A 19931-nucleotide genomic window follows, 5' to 3' on the forward strand; every position below is an offset into this window, starting at 1 on the left:
GACATTTCATCAAAGATAATCTTGACAGAGGCTTTGTGATTACAACTCATGTTCCTACAGAACTTCAAATAGCAGATATTTTTACAAAAGGGCTTCCTCCGGGTAGATTTCAAGATCTTGTAGGCAAGTTGGGAATGATTGATATTCATTTACCAACTTGAGGGGGGTGTTGTAATTAGAGAAGATTTATTTAGAATCTTCCTAATTAGAGAAAGTAGTCATACAATCTTTTATTTTATTTTGTTTCCTAGTTTCTCTATTTCCTTTTCTAGGAGAATTAGATTGTTACAAATAGAGGATATGAGAATGTATTTTCAATCAATTCTAAATAATAAATTTCAATATTATTTTCTACTATACTCATAGCAACACATTTTACAATGCATAAGCTCTATTGACAATTTGACATCTAACAAGAAATCTAGTGAAAAGGCAATGTGATTCTGCTAGAATTTTTCCCTAGTTTCTTTTCACTTTCTAGTATCTTTCTTATTTCTTCTTTCTTTTATCATTTTCCTAAACAAAGGCTAAAGTGTCCTGTGAATGGATCAACTATATCCCATATAGTGGATTAAAATCAGAACTAACCTAGAAGATTTATATTTAAAAATTGCAACTCGTCAAACAACATTGTCTTTCCCGTGATGGTTTTACGTAATTTTAGGAATTCACTGTGTTCTTCATCAAGTAAATTCAAGTGTAAAGATTCAGAACACACCTGAATTGCTCGTTTTGGCAGAACTGCTGCTTCATATAAACCAAGCAATTTGGCAACCTTCAAGAAATATCAACTATGAGATTCAAGTTCGGGGATTCATTTTTTTGGGGGCCACTTCAAATAAAAAGGGAAATAATTTGGTAAATTTGACATCAAATCCGTATAGTCACTAGAAACAAGAACAAATATCAGTACTATATCTTATAAAATATAAGTAGGATTGGGGGTGTCAAATACATTCCACTGGTATACCAGACATGTAAAACATATTAAGGGAAAACAAATTTCCGGTAAGATCTACAGCAGAAGCTTTTTTCTTTTTTTCTTGTGTATGGATTGTGGATTCAGCTCAGGCAGCAGCACTTATCCTCAAGGCATATAATTTTGCTCTTATTACGTACTAAACACTCGTATCACTAGATTCTGCTCAGTCTAAGTTATACAAAAAGATATTGACCAAGTGTCGGTTCAGCCAGCCATCAAAGCTCCAACAATGAAACAGTCGAAAAGGAGAAAGTAAGCAAATCATCCAAACTCAAAATGAAATAGTAATACCTCTCTTAAGATCTTTTTATCACCAATGCCGATAGGTTGATCAAGGTTGGCAACCTCCCATAACGGCATATTGAGCAGCAGCCTTATAACATCTTCATCCAAGAATGGAAATCTAGCCTAAAGGAAACAAGATCCAAAAAGGGGGGAAAGATAAATAACTGGTAGGTCCATATTGATTTTTAATAGACTTTGATTATTACCTCCTTCCCATTATCAGCAATACACCTATCATCTCTCCCTAAATTTCTTCTCCAAATTCTTTGCATATCGAGTCTCATTTCCTCGTGTAGCCCCAGCCAACTGATCAAGGCATAGTATGTCATCAGAATACATTAGATGATAATGCACATATATTCCACAGTTAATCAGTACTGTTAACAATCAATTAACCTAAGAATTTCAATAATATTGCTTCTCTTGGTAGAATGGCATTAAACTACCACCTTAAAAAAAAGACAAATCTTCTAAATAAATTATCCATCAAGCACTGTCAGTTCAATAAATTATTTAGGTCAAAACTGATTTAATCATCTAGGGATATAAGGGTCATGAGGTCCTTGAAATGTTATGTCAACGATTTAGTCCTTTAATAAGTGTCATCAATTTAGTTCCCCAATCATGCAAAATGTTGTCAAAGATGTCCCAAAATTAGGATTAAAATAACATTTAATTCTCTCAACAAAAAAAGAGCAATTTGATGGAACTTTGAAAATTAAGAAACCATATCAAGGACAATATTTTTAGAGAAAGAAAATGATAATGCTCGTGTCTTAGGAGAAGAAATTAGGGGGTTTTTCAATATTTTTGGAAACAAAGTTTGCATAACAACATTTTAAATCTTAGGAAATTTCTTAAATTTTAATTGAATGATGCAAAGATACAAGACTCAACAATTGAGCTGAATATTGTAAGATCCTACTAAAACTAAAATGGGCAAGGAAACGTTTTATTTATTAAACAAAGATGAAAGAATAAAAAATGATCTTATCATTGTTCATCATAAACATAAGGACAAGAATAACACTAAAACATAATTTACCGTTTTCATATTAGTACCTTCCACGTCTATAACTTGTCCTGTGTCTACCATACCCAGCACACTGCTCATCAGCACCAGAACCAACTAGAAGAATCTTTGCATTCGACTTATACTTAATCCGTACATGATTGTTGTCATTATCAGATATATTTGCATCAGATACCCATCCATTGCCACCAGAAGCAAGCCATAAAGCTATTCCAATATTAAGGTCCTGAAAAAGTACAGACCAATCATCAATTAGAAATACTAAAAAAAAACGATTTCATTCAGCATGAAAACCAACCTATCCCTATAACTTCACCTAGTTTAAGTTAAGTTCATATAGTTCAAAAACTTTTAACAAGGTTCAAATAATTGTAATGTTCAGTACCTAAATCCTTAGAAACTGGCATAGTTAAATTTCTGTTCTTATGACTTGTCAACATCTGAATGTTTTCTTCAATTCTCTCTCTCTTCCACGGGATCTCGTTTTCCCATAATCAATTATCTCCAAATAACTAAATTGGGAAATGCTTCCCTGTATCATAGACATATGCTATTGACTACCTTGACGAGATGCATATCCCCTCTCAACAGGTGCAGTTGCAGTTGGTTGGACATTAAATTACTCAAATCAACCTAAAATAACTAAAAATGCATATACATGACAATAAAAAATGTAAATTTCAGATCCAGAAGATTAAGTATTACCATGTAGGTGTTGGCAGGATTTATGAGTGACACAACATGACTAGTTTCGAACACCAAGTCTGACAAGTCAGCATCAATTTCCACAAGTCTCCACCTAAAATTATAAATTATAGCACCCTTTCACCTGAATATGATAGATGCTAAAAATAGATATTTCGACGTAAAGAACATATAATAAATAGGTGCATGATCACAACAACCTAACTACATAAGAATCCAGTCTAATGACAGTGTGTATATATATATATATATATATATATAAAATAAGTAAAATAATAGAATAAGAGATTCGTCCTAATAGAGCAAGTGAGAAATGGACTGTTCATGAAGCAAGATCACTTAATCTGTGTAATTGACACTGTATTTGTTTTTGCAGTAAACATACCATACGTATCATATGCTAAAGCCTACACATGAAACTAAAAACTAACACAATAGATTTTGATATGCAATTTACGCTTAACATAAGCATCATGAATTTATGATACTAATTAAAGGAGTAAAGAATGAGGAAGGGAAATTGGATGGTAAGAACATCAGTTATATAATATCACAGGTTTGAAATTTTTCAAGTTTTCGAACTTATAGTATTGTGGGGTTGTTAGGACAACTTTATTGAATTAGGTCATTTGATTATTCCAATTATTCGAGAATGGACCTAAAGTCTAACGTAATCCAACAAAACCAACTTATAAGATGAGATACTTATATACTCTAAGTTCGTCATATGACTAGATGTAGAATTTCTAACACACTTTATCATACTAAGGATTGGAAATCTCAAGGGTGGGAAGGAGAGATCTTAACATGACAAGTCCGACAAACTTTGCCAGGACAGACTCTAAATCGCTTGGATACCATATTAGAAAGTAGACTTAAAGTCTAACTAAACCCTACAAAACGGACTTGTAAAACAAAGATTGCACCAACTCATATACTTCAATTTGGTTAGAATAGGCTCTGAATGACTCTCATGTCATACTAGATAATAGATTTTAAACCCAACTCAACCTACAAAACCCACTTGAAATGAGGTTTGCATCCACTTAGATACTACAATTTGGTCATATTATAGTAGGTGTGGGATCTCCAACACCAAATAATTAAAAATAACTTGGTAAGCAAGTTGAAACTTGCTCCAAAGATCACTCAAGTAAACTGATTACCTCCACCTTGTTATTGGGTAAAGTGTAACTTAGATGGAGTGGCCATTAACTATCCTTCTATAGCAATATGACGAGGACTTTTCAAAGACTATAGGTCTGGGATTATATGCTGTTTTTCAATTTTTCTTTCTCGTCATAATTCTCTTGAACCTGAATTACTAGGGGTCATGCATGCTATTGAGATTGCTTGTCGGGAAACTTGGTTTAACCTTTGGATTGAGAAGATTCTACTAATGTATTTGTTGAAATGTAATGTTCTTTATTATTATTATTTATGTAGGGGAACTCAACTATTAGTTTAGGGTTTTAGGGTTTCTAGACCTTTTGTATTCTGTATTGTACTCTATAAATAGAGTGGTAAATTGTAACAATGACTTGAGAGAAAATAAATTGCTTTTAGCTAGTTTTGAGCTCTTCAAGTGTATTAAAAGCTATTTCTACAAAACCTTATTCAGTGGAGACTTCAAAACAGGTGGTTATTACTACTGGTGTTGATTTTTCTGAAGACAGACTTAATTTGTCTTACTTTAGATTCTAATAAACTCTTTATGGGTTTTACCAAGGTCCCGTCATTTGTATTGTTTTCTTGTTTTCAATACATATTTGAGGTATGCAAAAAATGATTGACGTGAACCTAGTATAGATAGTAATCAACGTAGTGGTCCTTTTGCATACTTATTTTCATAAAAAATTGAATTTTTCTCATTCAAGGATTGTTGTGTAATAAAATATAATTGATTTTAGGTTGAATTAGGTATCAATATTATTTGTCTCACTTACAGCTCTACTCTGTTAGTCAAAGGCCTCCCATTTAGTGGACAAGAAGGAAAATGGGTGCCGGGGACGAGTCAATAAGTGGGTAATTTAGTTGGGACAAACTAGGCTCTTGAATTCCTAGTGAGTTCATGATCTCTGTTTCTCTGCCGGTGTCTCTTTTTCCTTTATGTTTGCATCAAATTTCATCTCTGTTTGGGAACATTTCCTAGAAGATCTTTACAGCAATCTTTTGGTATAGATTTAACCACTTCTAGCATTATCTCACTAAAAAGATGTTTCAGACCATATTTAATACCCCTACAACAATGGAAAATACATTATCCTAAGTGAAATATCTTTCTAACAGGAAAAAGATGTTTCAGACCATTTTCTGTGCCCCACATGACAATAGAAATATGTTTCAGACCATTTAACAGGAAATAGTTTCCTGTTGATAATAAGTAAAAATTTCCTCTATTTTTTCAAAATTTTCATACCAAATAAATTGGTAAAGTCAACACTATAAACCTAAACTTAATATTACTCAACATATACTTGAAGAACAGACTAATTTAGATAACAATTTAGTCTTGAAAAGGAGAGAGAGAAAAAGTCAATTTATGCATTCAAACAAAAAACAAATCCAGAAACAAAGGAACAAAAAAAATAAGCAGATAGAAAAACAGTAGATAGCATACTTCCTGGAAGGTGCAACTCTTCTTAGTTCATTCAACCCTGCTTTCGCAGATTGTCTATCAGGAGCTAAATGACCATCAAAACTTACATTAAGTAGATCGATTTCATCTGTCAATCCAAAATATATTAAAAAACAGATTAACAGAAGGCTCTCAAATTGGAACATGTCAACTCAACCAATTCTCCTACTTTATACATCTCATAACCGAAAAAGAAACTAATGAAGTTTGTATCATATAAATTATAATCAACATTAGAGTTGGCAAATTAAAGCAATTTAGACGCACTCACAATTGGGATCTAAGCATTTATCCAATAATGCTGCAAGTATCATGGAGTCCAGGCCACCTGAGAAAAGAATTGCAACCGGAACAAATTCCTCTTGTCTGATACCAGATGTCACTGCCTAAGCAAACAAATCCAAAGAGTCCTATCATGTATATGAATAACACTATCAAGTTTCTCACACATTGCACAAGCACATTAAATTTAATTAAATATTATAGAATATAGAAAGTTATTGTATAATTATGTAAAGTATTGTTCCACGCCCCAACAAAAGTTGGGTACTGAAAAGTCATTGATAACAGAAAATTTAGAGAGGATAAGATGGAGAAATTTGGGGAATCCAATTCAACAACACCGAATAACCCAAGATATCTTCCCCTCTCTCCTTAAATCAGCCTAGCCACATGTAATGTTAGGACTTGGCGGGTATATGAAAGGAGGAAGGGAAAACAGAACACTTAACGGCTAAACCGTTAAGTGGGAAAGGGAGAAGGCCTATATAAGGGTCTGGGTGTTTTCGGGGAAGGAGGTTAGTGTTTTGTATAGTAGTTNACCGGTNTTTGAACCTGGTGAAGGNGATTAGGCNCCTCTGTACTTTGAATTCTTGATTCTGGTGTGAATACAATTCTATTCTTTCTCATTCTTTTCCGTTTGTGAGAGTGAGAGTGAGTTGTGATGCTTTGTCGAGAAGAGAAGGGGGAGAATTAGAAGAGGGGCATGATGCGGGAGAGACGGAGGTATCGATGGAGTTGATGGGGGTAGTTAGACCGTACTGGAGAGATTTCCAGGAGGTAATAAGGGAAGTGGAGGAGGATGATGACCTGAAAAAGATCCGAGAGGACATTACAAGTGATCCGAACAAACATCCTGCATATACTATGGAAAATGGCCGGCTCCACTACAAGGGGAGACTTGTAATATCAACCAAATCAGAATGGGTTCAGAAGTTGATGGCTGAGTTTCATACTACCCCGACGGGTGGACATTCCGGGGTGTACCGAACCTATAAGAGGTTGGCGCAGTCATTATTCTGGTTGGGGATGAAGAAGTCTGTGACGGAGTACGTAGCTCAATGCCTTGTGTGCCAGCAGAACAAGTATCTCGCGGCCTCCCCTCAAGGATTGTTGCAGCCACTCCCGATTCCACAAGCTATTTGGGAGGACATCAGCATGGACTTCATTGTGAGGTTGCCGAAGTCCAGGGGATATGACGCCATACTCGTGGTGATAGACAGATTAAGTAAGTATGGTCATTTCATTTCGCTCAAACATCCATACACTGCTAGGACTGTGGCAGAAATTTTTCTGAAGGAGATAGTTAAGATACATGGGGTGCCAAAGACTATAGTGAGTGACCGTGATCCACTGTTTCTCAGCACGTTTTGGAAGGAGCTGTTTAAAATGCAAGGAACTCATCTCCAAATGAGCACAGCCTACCACCCCGAGACTGACGGACAAACCGAGGTTCTAAATCGTGTGTTAGAAGGATATCTACGTTGTTTCTGTTCGGAACAACCACGGAGCTGGAGCACAATCCTACCTTGGGCAGAGTATTGGTATAACACCAGCTATCAGGGGGCTGCCAAGTGTACACCGTTTGAAGTGGTTTATGGAAGAACACCACCCGCACTAACTAGATTCATTCCCGGGGAAACCATGGTGGAAGCAGTGGCCCAAGAGTTACAGACGAGGGACGAAGCTCTGCAACAGTTAAGGTACCATCTGTCTAGAGCGCAGGATATGATGACAAAACAAGCAAATAGGAAGAGGAGTCATGTGACTATCAAGGTGAATGATTGGGTATACCTCAAGATTAGACCACACCGACAGACATCCATGCCGGTGAGATTGCACCCGAAGTTGTCGACTCGTTATTACGGCCCATTCAAGGTGATGCAGCAGATAGGGGAGGTAGCTTTTCGGTTGCAGCTGCCAGAGGATGCTAGAATTCATCCTATTTTCCACGTGTCACAACTTAAGCTGGCTAAAGGTACAAAGCAAGTAGAAAAAGAGTTACCTGTAGACTTACGGGAGAGTGGACCTACATGGTGGCCTAGCAGGGTGATTGACAGAAGAATGAAGCAGCTAGAAGGGGCACAACGTGAGCAAGTGTTGGTTGAATGGCAGAATGAAGGGGTGGAAAATGCAACATGGGAAGATAGAATGATGATGCAGGAGCAGTTCCCCGAATTCAACCTTGGGGACAAGGTTAATCTTCAAGGGGGGAGTGATGTTAGGACTTGGCGGGTATATGAAAGGAGGAAGGGAAAACAGAACACTTAACGGTTTAGCCGTTAAGTGGGAAAGGGAGAAGGCCTATATAAGGGTCTGGGTGTTTTCAGGGAAGGGGGTTAGTGTTTTGTATAGTAGTTGACCGGTTTTTGAACCTGGTGAAGGGGATTAGGCCCCTCTGTACTTTGAATTCTTGATTCTGGTGTGAATACAATTCTATTCTTTCTCATTCTTTTCCGTTTGTGAGAGTGAAGGTGAGAGTGAGTTAGGAAGTTCATTAGGGATTTCTTCTGAAATACCTATCATGTAATCACCCCATTTTCTATTAGGGAGTCTTTTTCTCTCACTCTTACGAGTGTGTTCATTCTTTTCTGCTCTCGTGCCAGGGGTCCCTTGCCTCCAACCATCTCTTCCTCTTTGCTGTCTACTCCAATAATTTTTGCACTTAGGTCCCTTACACAATGTTTAGTCATAGAGACAGCGTTAATAAGAATAGTTTAAGCCTCAAATTCATTGATCCAAAATGTAAGAGAAATCCCCACAGCCGAAACTGTCTTCACAGTCTTGACAATGTACAAACCGACAAGAACATTTATCCTTGATGTAGCCAACAGTTATAGAATACGCAATATCAATGACAAAACTCATCACCAATTCCAGTTAGGTTGCATACCTGATAAACAGTATACAACGATGTACGTCGTAACACAGATTCCTTTAAAGCATCAAGCAAATTTTGAGCTCGAACCGGAATTGCAGATTGAACTGAGCCTGCATAATGAAGACATGCCTAAACCTAGTAAGATAAAGATGCTAGAGCAGAGTTCCCAAACAATGCAAAAGGAAGTAAGGAACTAGAATGTATGACAAAGAAATCAAAGTACTGAATAGCTAAAAATTAAAGCACTGAATAGCTAAATAGAACTTTCGCACACTATTATACACTAATCACCTGTTTCATTTGGAACTGCCTCTGAAGAAGCCAGATGTATAGAACGTTGCCCCCTGGATAACTTATGACAACATGTTTTCAGATCTTCAGAGCTTGGTTCAACAGAAATTCTATCCCACTTGATAAGTTCGGTTAACATTGAGTTTGCGTATCCATGCATTTTGACTTCAGCTACCAGATAGCCACTTGGTTTTGAAACGTCCACATGCAAACTATATATTCCACATGGTAGCTCTTCCCAGTAACTAAAACATCCTATCCCATTATGAGTTTCATCCTCTGAAGCAAATTAATATTTTTAAGTCACAACTCATTCTTCCAAAATTCAGTTTACAAATTCAAGAACTGACAAAACTAACTATAGTTTTAAAACCTAAACCAGGCCAATAAGATTAAAATGTGCTGAACAAAGAAAACCAGAGGTAGACTTTACAATTAAAACAGGACATTCATCTTTCAGCGATTTTCATTTTTCTTGTCAAGATGGAATTTTAGCCAGACCAGTAATCAAAGAGTGACCTAGCCCCATATCGATTCCTACTAGCCCAGGTTTACAAGTATGCTAGTAAGAAAGGTCAAATAATCTATTACGAGCATAAAGGTACTCTATATATAGATATTACAGTTATAAAATCAATCAGGAACCTAAATCACAGCTTAAGCTTTAAACAGATTTGGTTGTTGACAACTAAAACTAAAATCATACATGAGAAAGTGGGAGAAGAAAAAACATTTCAAGAAGTGATATTTATCATTTTTAAAAGACTTTCATCCGTTGTCTTTTAATTTTCAATAAAATAAATTATTGTTCCAAAGTTATCAAACAGGTATTAGGCTCAATCAAATGGTGAGCTTATGTTGTTATAGGCCTGACTGATCGTGTATATTAAAGGAGATACGTGAGTGGATAGTATAAAGATCATAAAGAGCAGGAAGACAATGCTTGTCAAAGACGACGTAAGAAAAGGTGGTTGACAATGACAATGTATTGGAATGTAACAAAACGGAGAGACAGCAGCACTAGGCAAGGGTGGACCGGGGTAAGGGGACCAGAACATAGGACAGTAAAGACAAAGAACGAGTAGAAAGGATGTGGATCTCTGGGCACTTCTTGGCAGGAAGCACTATGGCAGTTCTTCCATATTATTTTATCTTCGTCCTGTGAGAACATAGTTTTATCTTTACTGGCATTTCCTATCTGTTTAGAACCAGTATCAACAATATTGAAAGAAGAAGCACGAGTCATCCAAGCAGTACCATATAAAGAGCACATATTCTTTCCTGCACGCTTTTCATAATGACACATCCCTCTATTAGAACAAGACCAGACTGAGTGCATAGTTTACAATACCTTCCCACCATCACTAAATTACAAATATGGTCAATACTTAACTAACCGACAATAGACTATTCAGAAGCAAGATAATTATAGCTGTTTCGGGTATTCTTACCCGGGGCAAACTGAACTGGCGAAACAGGTGAAACGGAAGAAAGCAGAAAGGTTGAGTCATCTTCCGTGGGCCAGTGAACGAGAAGGCTCCGCCGACCGAACCCATCCCGACCAAACCAAAGAGTCCTGGAGCTATCCTATAGCAGACAAAGAAAGCGCCGCCTCTGACACAATGTCCGCCAAAATTATGCCGCAAAAGATTCAAACACAAAGAAACTTACCACTGGGTGTTACCTGCCAATAAATGATAGCCCAAGGCCCTTTAATTGCTGAAAGAACACCCAAAACCGAACTTCTTCCACATTCAACACAGTGACCAGCTGAACAAGAAGCACAGGAACAACACTCCCCTAGAGTCCGCATGAGAAACTCAGTATCGTTGCAATCACTTTCCAGGTCAAATCCTCCGAAAATCTCACCTGAAAAGCAAAGTAGAAATTAAAACCTAGAATGACTCAAAGAAGCAGAAAAAAACAAGGGACAGAAAGTAGCATAGAATACCGTTATACACGAGAACATTCCCTGACGCATCCACCAGTGGCTGAATAAGCGGATTAATTCCCCTGAGCTGCAAGGTTGCACCGAAGAAATGAAGCTTCGCAGTGTGGATGTCATCGGCGTTGTCGCGTTCGGAAGATGACACGCCATTATCTGTGAATGATGAAATTAGGTTTTCCTCGGATTGGAGGAGAAGTTTCTTGGCGAACACGCTATCGGGGCCTCTTCTCCGCAGAGCTGATTTAAGATCATCCAAAGAGAACAACAACTGTGGCAGATAAAAGGAAATGGTACGAATTGCTATAACCACTTGATTTAGAGTTTTTGATGGATTCAAAGGGTAAGAGTTGTACTCACTTTCTCGGTTTTCCGAGTTGAGCTTGTTGAATCGAAGGGCAAACATGAGGTATCAATACGAATGCCTGAGACTATCAACGCTATTCCGCACATCTCGTCTTCTCTATTCTGGCAGCAGGTCAGAGTGAAGTAGTTTTACGTAGGGTTTTGACCGAGTCTACTTTGAGTTAAATAATATTATTATTTAAAATATTCCTGTATACCAAAATCAGCTTCCGTAGCATAGTGGTAGTGCGTTCGCTTCGTAAGCGAAAGGTCGCGAGTTCGATCCTCGCCGGGAGCTTTTTTCACTTTTATATAATAGCCTGTACTAAAATCGATTTTTAACTGGAATCATAGCAATACGGGGAGCAAAGAAAATACTCACTCTTTACGTAAGGTTCCACTAGTTTTGTTGTGAAATTTTTTTTGTATTTTTTTATTATAAACAATTTTATTCGAGACATGTAAGACTTTATAGATAATTAAAAATTCTAAATGTATATTTTATTTTGGTTTAATACCTATTTTGTTTCTACTTTGAAGGCTTGTTCAAAGTGATTTTTCTTTTTTAAAAAGTTCACTAAAGTCCTACGTTTTGCAAAAACTGTGTAAGTTAGTCATTTTTGCCTACGGTGTTAATTTTGCTAACGACAAAGTTGTCCAACTGACAAATATTTGATGAGGTGTAACGTTTTGGTTGTGCTGGCATTGTTATGTGTTAAAAAAAATAATTAATTGTGACGTGAAATTTAATAAAGTTAGGGTTAAAATTAAAATTGAATTTGGGGTAATTTGGGATAATTTGGACTAAATTGTCTAGCAACTCAAGTTTTGAAGTTTATCTACAACATTTAATGAAATATTGTTTAGTGAAATATAGCGTCTAAGCTAAGTGCATATCAAAACATCTCTATTAAACGCTTATAATATAAACAGTTACATGTTAATTATAAAAGGATAAATGATATTTAACAAAAACACGTCCATTGAAAGAAGTAGTAAATGTTATATATCTTATCAATTGATACTACTTTGAAAAGGCTCAAATTTGCGATAAATGCTTATATTATGAATCGTGCTTCAAAACTCTATCAACGCATGAAACATTAAATAAATGTACATACTACATTTTGTTTGCTCTATTTTTTCTTTCTTTATTTGTACAGATATTGACAATACCAAGATCTACTCAAAAGCACTGTACGAGGATCAGAAAGATGTAAAATGGAAAGACATTCCTGGAATGTTTCCTAAAGTTGTATGTCCTACCATAGTTGTACAAGCTCTTAGTACGAAAGCAATGTTGTTCTTCCCAAGACACAAAAAAGTACTTATCTTCGTACGAGAAACCACTGACTCTCAAGAATGTCAACTCTCTCTAAGTAACGGCCATCTCTCGAAGAAAGCTATATAAGGAGGAGTCACATAAGAGAATACAAGAACTTTTGCTATTATTCTATCATTACGCTATTACTATTATTCTTTCTATAAACTTACATCGTCTAAGTTTATTCATAGAACAAATGAAAATATTTCAAGTTACCAGATTTCATTATATTGTACTTATCCTCTTTTTAAGAATTACTCAAATTTTTACATGTAATCAAACACTGATTGTGTTTGAATAAAGAATTAAAACACTTGTATTGTTTAGCTCAGGAGAATTAAATGTTGTTTAGGGTTCAGACTAGTCCTGATTGACTTGGGAAACTAGGAAGGATTGACAATACTCAACATATACCACGAATGGTTGATACTCGTTTGTAATCTTGTATAAGGTTAATGAAACCCCTTAATAGTTCTTAAGGGAGACTAGACATACAGGATTGAGTGGACCAGTACAAAATTCTTGTGTTATTGCCTTTTCTCTATAAAAGGTTTTTCTAAATGTTTGCTTGAAAAACACAACCGTTTAACAACTACTACAGTTTAACTAACACTCGCAATAGTTATTAAACATTGTCTTTATGAAAAGTTTTGAAACATTATTCAACCCCCCTCCCCCCTCCATTTTCTAGTGTTTCCCTGTATTTCAATTGGTATTAGAGCTAACTTTAGGATTTAGTTTCTCGTCGGACCTGAGGAAACGATCGTGATAAGTGATGGAAAATGAAGGATATGCAACAAATCCCCCCCTTGTTCAAGGGGGAAAAGTTCGATTATTGAAAGCAATACATGATTTCTTTCTTTGAGTCATGCTACATAGATATGTTGGACGTTGTTGAAAATGGAAACTTTATACCCCTTAACGAGAAGGGCGATGAACTGTCAGAAGCAGATGGACAGACGAGTAAAACATTGGTATCTCGTAAACTCAAAAGCTAGAAATTCATTAATGTGCGCTCTTTCAAAAGAAGAATATAGGAAGGTACACGCCTTCAAAGGAGCGAAGGAAATGTGGGACACTCTGATTGTCACATATGAAGGTTCCAACAAAGTAAACCAAAAAAAGTTGAGTCTGTTGACAAGGCAATACGAGTTGTTCTCAATGAAAGATAATAAAAACATCCAAAGCATGTTCAACACATTTTAAACGATCTTAAATGAGTTAATAACATTAGGTAAGGTCTACGAAAAGTTTGATAATATTGATAAATTTTTGTGTAGTCTTCCCAAGCAATGAAGACCACAAATGACTACTCCAAGAACCTCAAAGAATCTTAACGTTACAAGCTTAGAGGAAATTATTGGAATCCTAAAGGTGCATAAGCTAGAAGTGAAGAAAGAAAAGAACATTGCCCTGAAAGCACAAAAGTTTGACAAAAGGGCACCTACAAAAGCATTCAGTGCTGAAGAGTTCTTAGAAGAGTTCAACATTGAAGACTCAAAGAGTGAAGAAGAAAAAGATGAACCATCGTTCATCTCGAGAAAGATAGTCTCCATGTGGAGAAGATAGAGAGGCGCACCTTCTAAAGGTAGACGCATTGGATACTAATCCAGAAATTACCAGATGGACAAAAGAAAAGAAGGATCAATGGTTTACTATAAGTGCAAAAAGCCAGTACATTTCAAGTCAAAATGTCTAGATCTTGAGAAGGCCAAGAAGAATATGGTCTTCAACAAAAAGAATCAAAAGAGGTTCTCAAAAGCACCTTGGAGGACCTAGACGCCTCAGAATCTGAAGGAGAAGAGGAAGCAAATCTCTGCCTCATGGAAAATAGTGTTGAATACTCGTGAGACGACTTTGATGAAGAGGTAGACTTCTCTGACCATCACTTTGTTATTCAAGCAAACTTTGATGAAGATTAATAGTGGAGTGACCTTCATGAACTTCGCTCTTATGGATTCAATGTCCTTATTGATATTTACATAAGTGCACCCAAGCAGTTTTTCGAATAGGATACTCTCATCTTCCCCAAGTATAGTATGGAGCATCCAATATTACTTGACGCTCGTATATGTCATCCATTTACTCTCAAACACCATGGATCACTAAATCAACCAAGGATGGTTCCATGGAATATGATGAACAAGAAACAATTGAATGTCAAAATCTAGACTTGCCTAAACCTATCTAGAAGAATACACAGAGATCTGTCATATCAACTTTGTCATAATCCAGCAAAAAAGTGTACCGACAAGGAAATGTGGTGTAACCAAGCTAACGCAAAACTCAAGTTGTGGATCATAACCTTACCTAACAACAAGAGATATTATATCACTAGTACAAAAAATGGCTTTGGCGTCTCCCATTCAACGTCAGAATATGAAAAACCAACGTTAAAAATGAGCGGTGTCATTTTTATAAATAGATGTTCAATATAGACGTCATAATTTATATTTTTTTTCGATGTCATATGCTTATTAGACGCCGAAACTCTCAATTTTTTATGCCATATTGGGTCAATTTCATGAAAATGTTTAGCGAAAAGGTCAAAATATACTAACGTATGACGTCAATTGTCCTAGTTTCAAATGTCAAAGAGCTATAAGACGTCAAAATATCACTTTTCACTTTTTGGACTTATATGTTAGTGTATTCATTAAAACTTTAGGCGGGAGGATGAAAAATTATTTACTTTATCTTTGCACGAAACCTTCTTCTTTGCTCAAACCCTTCTTGGAAAAAGCTTTTGGTGACCAACACATGTACTCTTTCTTTCATTTTACATAAATTCACGTTGACTAACTACTTTAGTTGTGATTTTCTATCGTTTTGACAAATTTGTTTCATTCAAAGGTACTTTTTGGAGCATAAGCACGTTATCCTTTCACCCTCACTCGTGGTAACATTTTATTCCAGCGGTGAACCCACCTTCAAGAAGGTTAGTTTCATTTTGGGGTTTACATTTTTTATGGGCTATAAATTGGTTGAACTTGTTGGTATTGTTGAGATTGATGTTGTTGAACTTGTTTGTTGTTTATACACCATATACATCCAAACTTAATGTAAATATGAGAGTATATTTCAAAGAACACCAAATGACTTGAAAATTTGTTCAAAGCACCAAAAAATCATGAGAAGCCCCCACAAAATTTTTTAGATCAATATCCAAAGTCTAAGTATGTGAAATATTTTTGCAAGTTTGAAAAAATAAAATAAATTGACGAAACATAGAATACAACCTTTTTTGAAAATATAGAAGGAACAACTGGCTACACTAGCTGCCACAACAATAGAAATTTTTTTCTACCCAAAATCAATATATAATACGACAAATCTACCAACCGAAGTAAAAGTTATGGTCGTTTAAAGATCTGCAACAACTAACTTTCCAAATAATTTTTAAACTTCAGATTGACCCAATATAAGGGTTTTTGGTGTTTTTCTCCTTAAATATGGGTTCTAAGGAGTGGTCAAAAAAATTTCAACCAAATATAATAACTATAGCTATCAAAACCAAAAATCACGAGTAAATAGTCAATATACATTACACATTATAACATCATTCACTACTATTACTACTATAACACCACTACTAACATGCATAGTAAAGATTGACATAATGACAACTCTTTCTTCATTTTATGGGTGATTATGTATACAAATCTATGTTACCCATATTCCCCATGGTTTTTCAGGTTTTCACTTATGGTAGCTTTAGTTTATAGTTTTAATTAGTTCATAAAAAATTGACAATGAGTTCTGGATATATGAAATGTCAAAAATGGGCTATATTTGCTGGTTTTCAACTTTTCAATTTTACAACAAGGTTTCTATAGTGACCTCCAAGTCAAAATATAAAACACCTCTCTAACCCTCTAACCAAAATATAGGCATATACACACAAAGAACAGCAGCAATATATCCCTTCTCCTCCAGTCTTTAATCACTTTGAACAATTCTCAAAGTCCTAGAACGCAACACGTCCTCTTGCTGTAATCACAACAGGCAGCCACAATCTTCACAAATTGAGAGAAGTAATTGATCACGTATCAGAAACACCTCACTGTGCAGTATGATCAATATGTCTTGAGCACAAAATCTAGCTCTACATGCAACCACCAAAGAATGAACAACACGGTCTTTCTTGATGAGTTCTTGGAGCTTTAGCACGTTCTACAAATCTGAAAAGAATAAATGAAATCGTTAAATTCACAAAAGTCTTTGCAGAAATCAAATTTGCTTCTATTTATAGTTTATCACAAAACTCACGCTTCTCAAGTCGACTACATTACTAATAAAGTTGATTAACCACAGACAGTTATAACAGTTTAGTAGCAGTCAAACCAACTTAATTGATTACATATTTCATTCAGTTGACTAACAATTAATGCTTGTCACAACTAACTAAGTCGAGTAACTTGCGCATACAGTCGACTTTGTCATACTTCAATCCAGTTTTGAAAATCTTTCTTTGCAAAAACACTTACAACACTGTTTGAAAAAGATTATGCAAAGCCACGAGTTTTAGTCAATTTGTTTCCGCTGCAAACGAATTTCTATAACTTGCAATTCAAGAAAGTTTGTAAAGTTTTCTACTTTGATTTCAAGATTGAGAAAAAACTCTGAATTTGAAAACACACCAATTCACCCCCCCCCTTCTTGGGGTTAAAACGAAGCCTACCTGTTTCCCAACAACCTGCACAAAGAACCACACATCCTTACTGTAGAACCCTTTGAGAACACCTCTCAGAGTTCCAAAAACTCCTCGCTCTTCTTCCTAGTCGCACGCACAGGGAAACACAATCCAAGATTGCAGAAAACAAATTGTCAATCAAGAATACACCTCACTCGTGCAGTAGTTGATCAACAATGTAAATCCAAAATTTGTTCTTCAAGAAAACCTTCAAGATAATCAACTTCTTTCAATCTGGTTTGTTGGAGCATCTGTAATACTTTTCTCAAATCAAAGATATCATATATGAAAGTTTACAATGATCAAATCGTTACAGAGTTAAGTGCAGTGCACCAATTTATAGTTTTCCTCATGACAGACGCAAAACAATCGATTACGTTAGTAATGTAATCAGTTACATTAGTAACAGATGTAACAGAATTACAACTAACACAGTTCTAATTGAATGCACAATTAATGTAATTAATTTACAATAAATGCTAGTAAACAAATTTAAAAATATGACCGTTAACACTGTTATGACTAAGCTTGAAAATAACTTTCAAAAAATAATAGACTTAATGGATTACATAACCAGTGTAATCGATTAAGTTCTTCACTTAAACAAATTTTGAAAACTTTTTCTCTTCAAAACTCATGACGTAGTCAAACTTTGAATGTATCTTTTGGTAATCCTTCTGATATAACACGTAGTCGAGCTTTGAATGTATCTTAAGAAAGCTTAAACGCTCGACCTAATAATGGTCATAAATGATAGTTGCTTTTGATGTGCTATTTAGAATACACACTGTAGAGTTTTATAATAACTTCCTTAGTTGAAAGGTAATCATTTAGCTTGGAGAGTTCTTGTATTTAGAAATAAAAGCAAAATTGCAGGTTTTTATAAGAGAAACATCTAGGTAAAATAAGAGATAAATGCATAGTTATTTTTATACTAGTTCACTATCACTAAGCTACGTTTAGTCTTCTCTGTAGAGGGTTCGACTATAATCTTCACAAGATTACAACTGAGTATTGTCACCACTCCTAGTCTGAGTATTAGCACAATTCCTGGTACTTAGCAAACTTTGTCAAGATTTCCTCTGAGTATTCGCACCACTCCTAGTACTAGACTATCGCACCTAGATTTCCCTTGAGTATTCCCACCACTCCTAGTACTTAACAACCATTGCCAAGATTTCCTTTAAGTATTTGAATCACTCCTAGTACTAAACTATCACGCCTAGATTTACTAGTAATTTTAAGGTAACATTTGACAATTAAGCTATTCTCTAAAGATACCAAGTGTTGTATAAAGACTTCATCGTTGCACAAAGTATTGTTTAAGCTCATGGTATCATTTAGCCAAGTAAACACTTCTTTCATTTTTATCTTTTTTTATATAGTGTTTAACTTGTTTTAAGCTTTCTTTTATATTTTATTTTTTATATCTTTTAGTTTATCTTGTCAGAGACATCGTCTTGACCCTTTTGTTTTCGAGAGCTAAGTTGAATACCTTTTTCAAGTATGATAAACATCAAGCATTTAACTCCAATTCCCCTAAATGTTTTAAGCACAATAATAGTTTGTCATAGCGTCTAGGTGTTTTTTTACCTAACTGTCTTTCTAGTTACTAAGAGCTTAAATGTTTTCCTAAGGTTTTCTATGTCGAGGATTCATGTTCTAGGTTTTGTGTAGGTTTTCTATGTTGAGAGTTCTAGTTCAAAGTCTTTTGTATTTTCATCCTAAGTGGTTTTCAAATTATTATCTCATTTTAATTTTATTTGGTTAAACTTCAAAACATGAGATCGTTTAGGCGCATAAATGATTTTGTCTTAACAAGCTAATCTCCATTTCATTGGGATTGGATGTAATGTACTTAAACTCTTTGTAGTTCTTTCTATGCAATAGAATATCTTTCATATTCATTGTGTTATATCCATTTTATTCACTTGCATGATTGAATATTATGCTATTTTGTTGATATCTAATAATTGGAAAATGTTTTGGAACTTATACATGGATAGAACAACCAAGAGACTAGGCTTTAGACATAGATCAAGGCTCTTGGTCATTCTTGACATATTTTCTTAATGAAAATCTTGTGTTTTAATATCTAACAGATTAGTATTTTCACATAAAGGTGTAGAACTTGTTTATAAGGAATTAGGTCTTGGTTACCTATGATGTGAATGATTGAATATGTTAAAGATATATTGCATGGATGAATGAGTAGAGTTTGGGTCATGAAATCCAACCCCGATGAACATCTCCCCATATTACTTTACAATCTTTATATCTAGTAAATTTACATGTTTTCAATTTATTTGAATAAATCACTGTTTATATTAATTGCCTAAAGTAAGTAATCATAATTATATATCTAAACAAATGCAAATTCCCTGGGAGATGATATATAGACTTAAAATCTATATTGTTAGAAATAGGAAGCCTTATATCTCAATCCAAGAGGGGGGTGGGGTAAGGGGGAGGGGTGATAGCTTCGTCCAGAGACATAGTTAAGCAAAGATTAGCGAGAATGGCACAATGC

The 19931-nt window shown here is 35.3% G+C and overlaps 1 protein-coding gene and 1 non-coding gene across 3 annotated transcripts in view; one reads left to right on the top strand and one right to left on the bottom strand.

The window, feature by feature from the left end:
* The window catches only part of LOC106765438 (asparagine synthetase domain-containing protein 1), a 15960-nt gene extending 4429 nt beyond the window's left edge, over window positions 1–11531 (bottom strand). Inside the window, exons 1-13 of one of the 2 annotated variants that reach the window (XM_014650061.2) lie at window positions 11400–11531; window positions 11046–11310; window positions 10779–10963; window positions 10546–10681; window positions 9095–9373; window positions 8816–8913; window positions 5915–6029; window positions 5626–5731; window positions 3006–3099; window positions 2330–2526; window positions 1474–1573; window positions 1274–1390; window positions 719–775 (exon numbers count right to left, since the gene is read on the bottom strand). In XM_014650061.2, the coding sequence (XP_014505547.1) occupies window positions 719–775; window positions 1274–1390; window positions 1474–1573; window positions 2330–2526; window positions 3006–3099; window positions 5626–5731; window positions 5915–6029; window positions 8816–8913; window positions 9095–9373; window positions 10546–10681; window positions 10779–10963; window positions 11046–11310; window positions 11400–11492 (1842 nt within the window). In that variant the 5' untranslated portion in view covers window positions 11493–11531. Of the gene's footprint in view, window positions 1–718; window positions 833–1273; window positions 1391–1473; window positions 1574–2329; window positions 2527–3005; window positions 3100–5625; window positions 5732–5914; window positions 6030–8815; window positions 8914–9094; window positions 9374–10545; window positions 10682–10778; window positions 10964–11045; window positions 11311–11399 lie in introns of those variants that run through there. The other variant, XM_022783174.1, reaches the window with a different exon arrangement.
* A 79-nt stretch (window positions 11532–11610) lies between these two features.
* Window positions 11611–11682, top strand: TRNAT-CGU. The gene has a single exon. It is a non-coding gene; the product is annotated as a tRNA-Thr (tRNA).
* The last annotated feature ends 8249 nt before the right edge of the window (window positions 11683–19931 follow it).

This window comes from Vigna radiata, chromosome 7 (assembly GCF_000741045.1).
Source record: "Vigna radiata var. radiata cultivar VC1973A chromosome 7, Vradiata_ver6, whole genome shotgun sequence".
Taxonomy (NCBI): domain Eukaryota; kingdom Viridiplantae; phylum Streptophyta; class Magnoliopsida; order Fabales; family Fabaceae; genus Vigna; species Vigna radiata.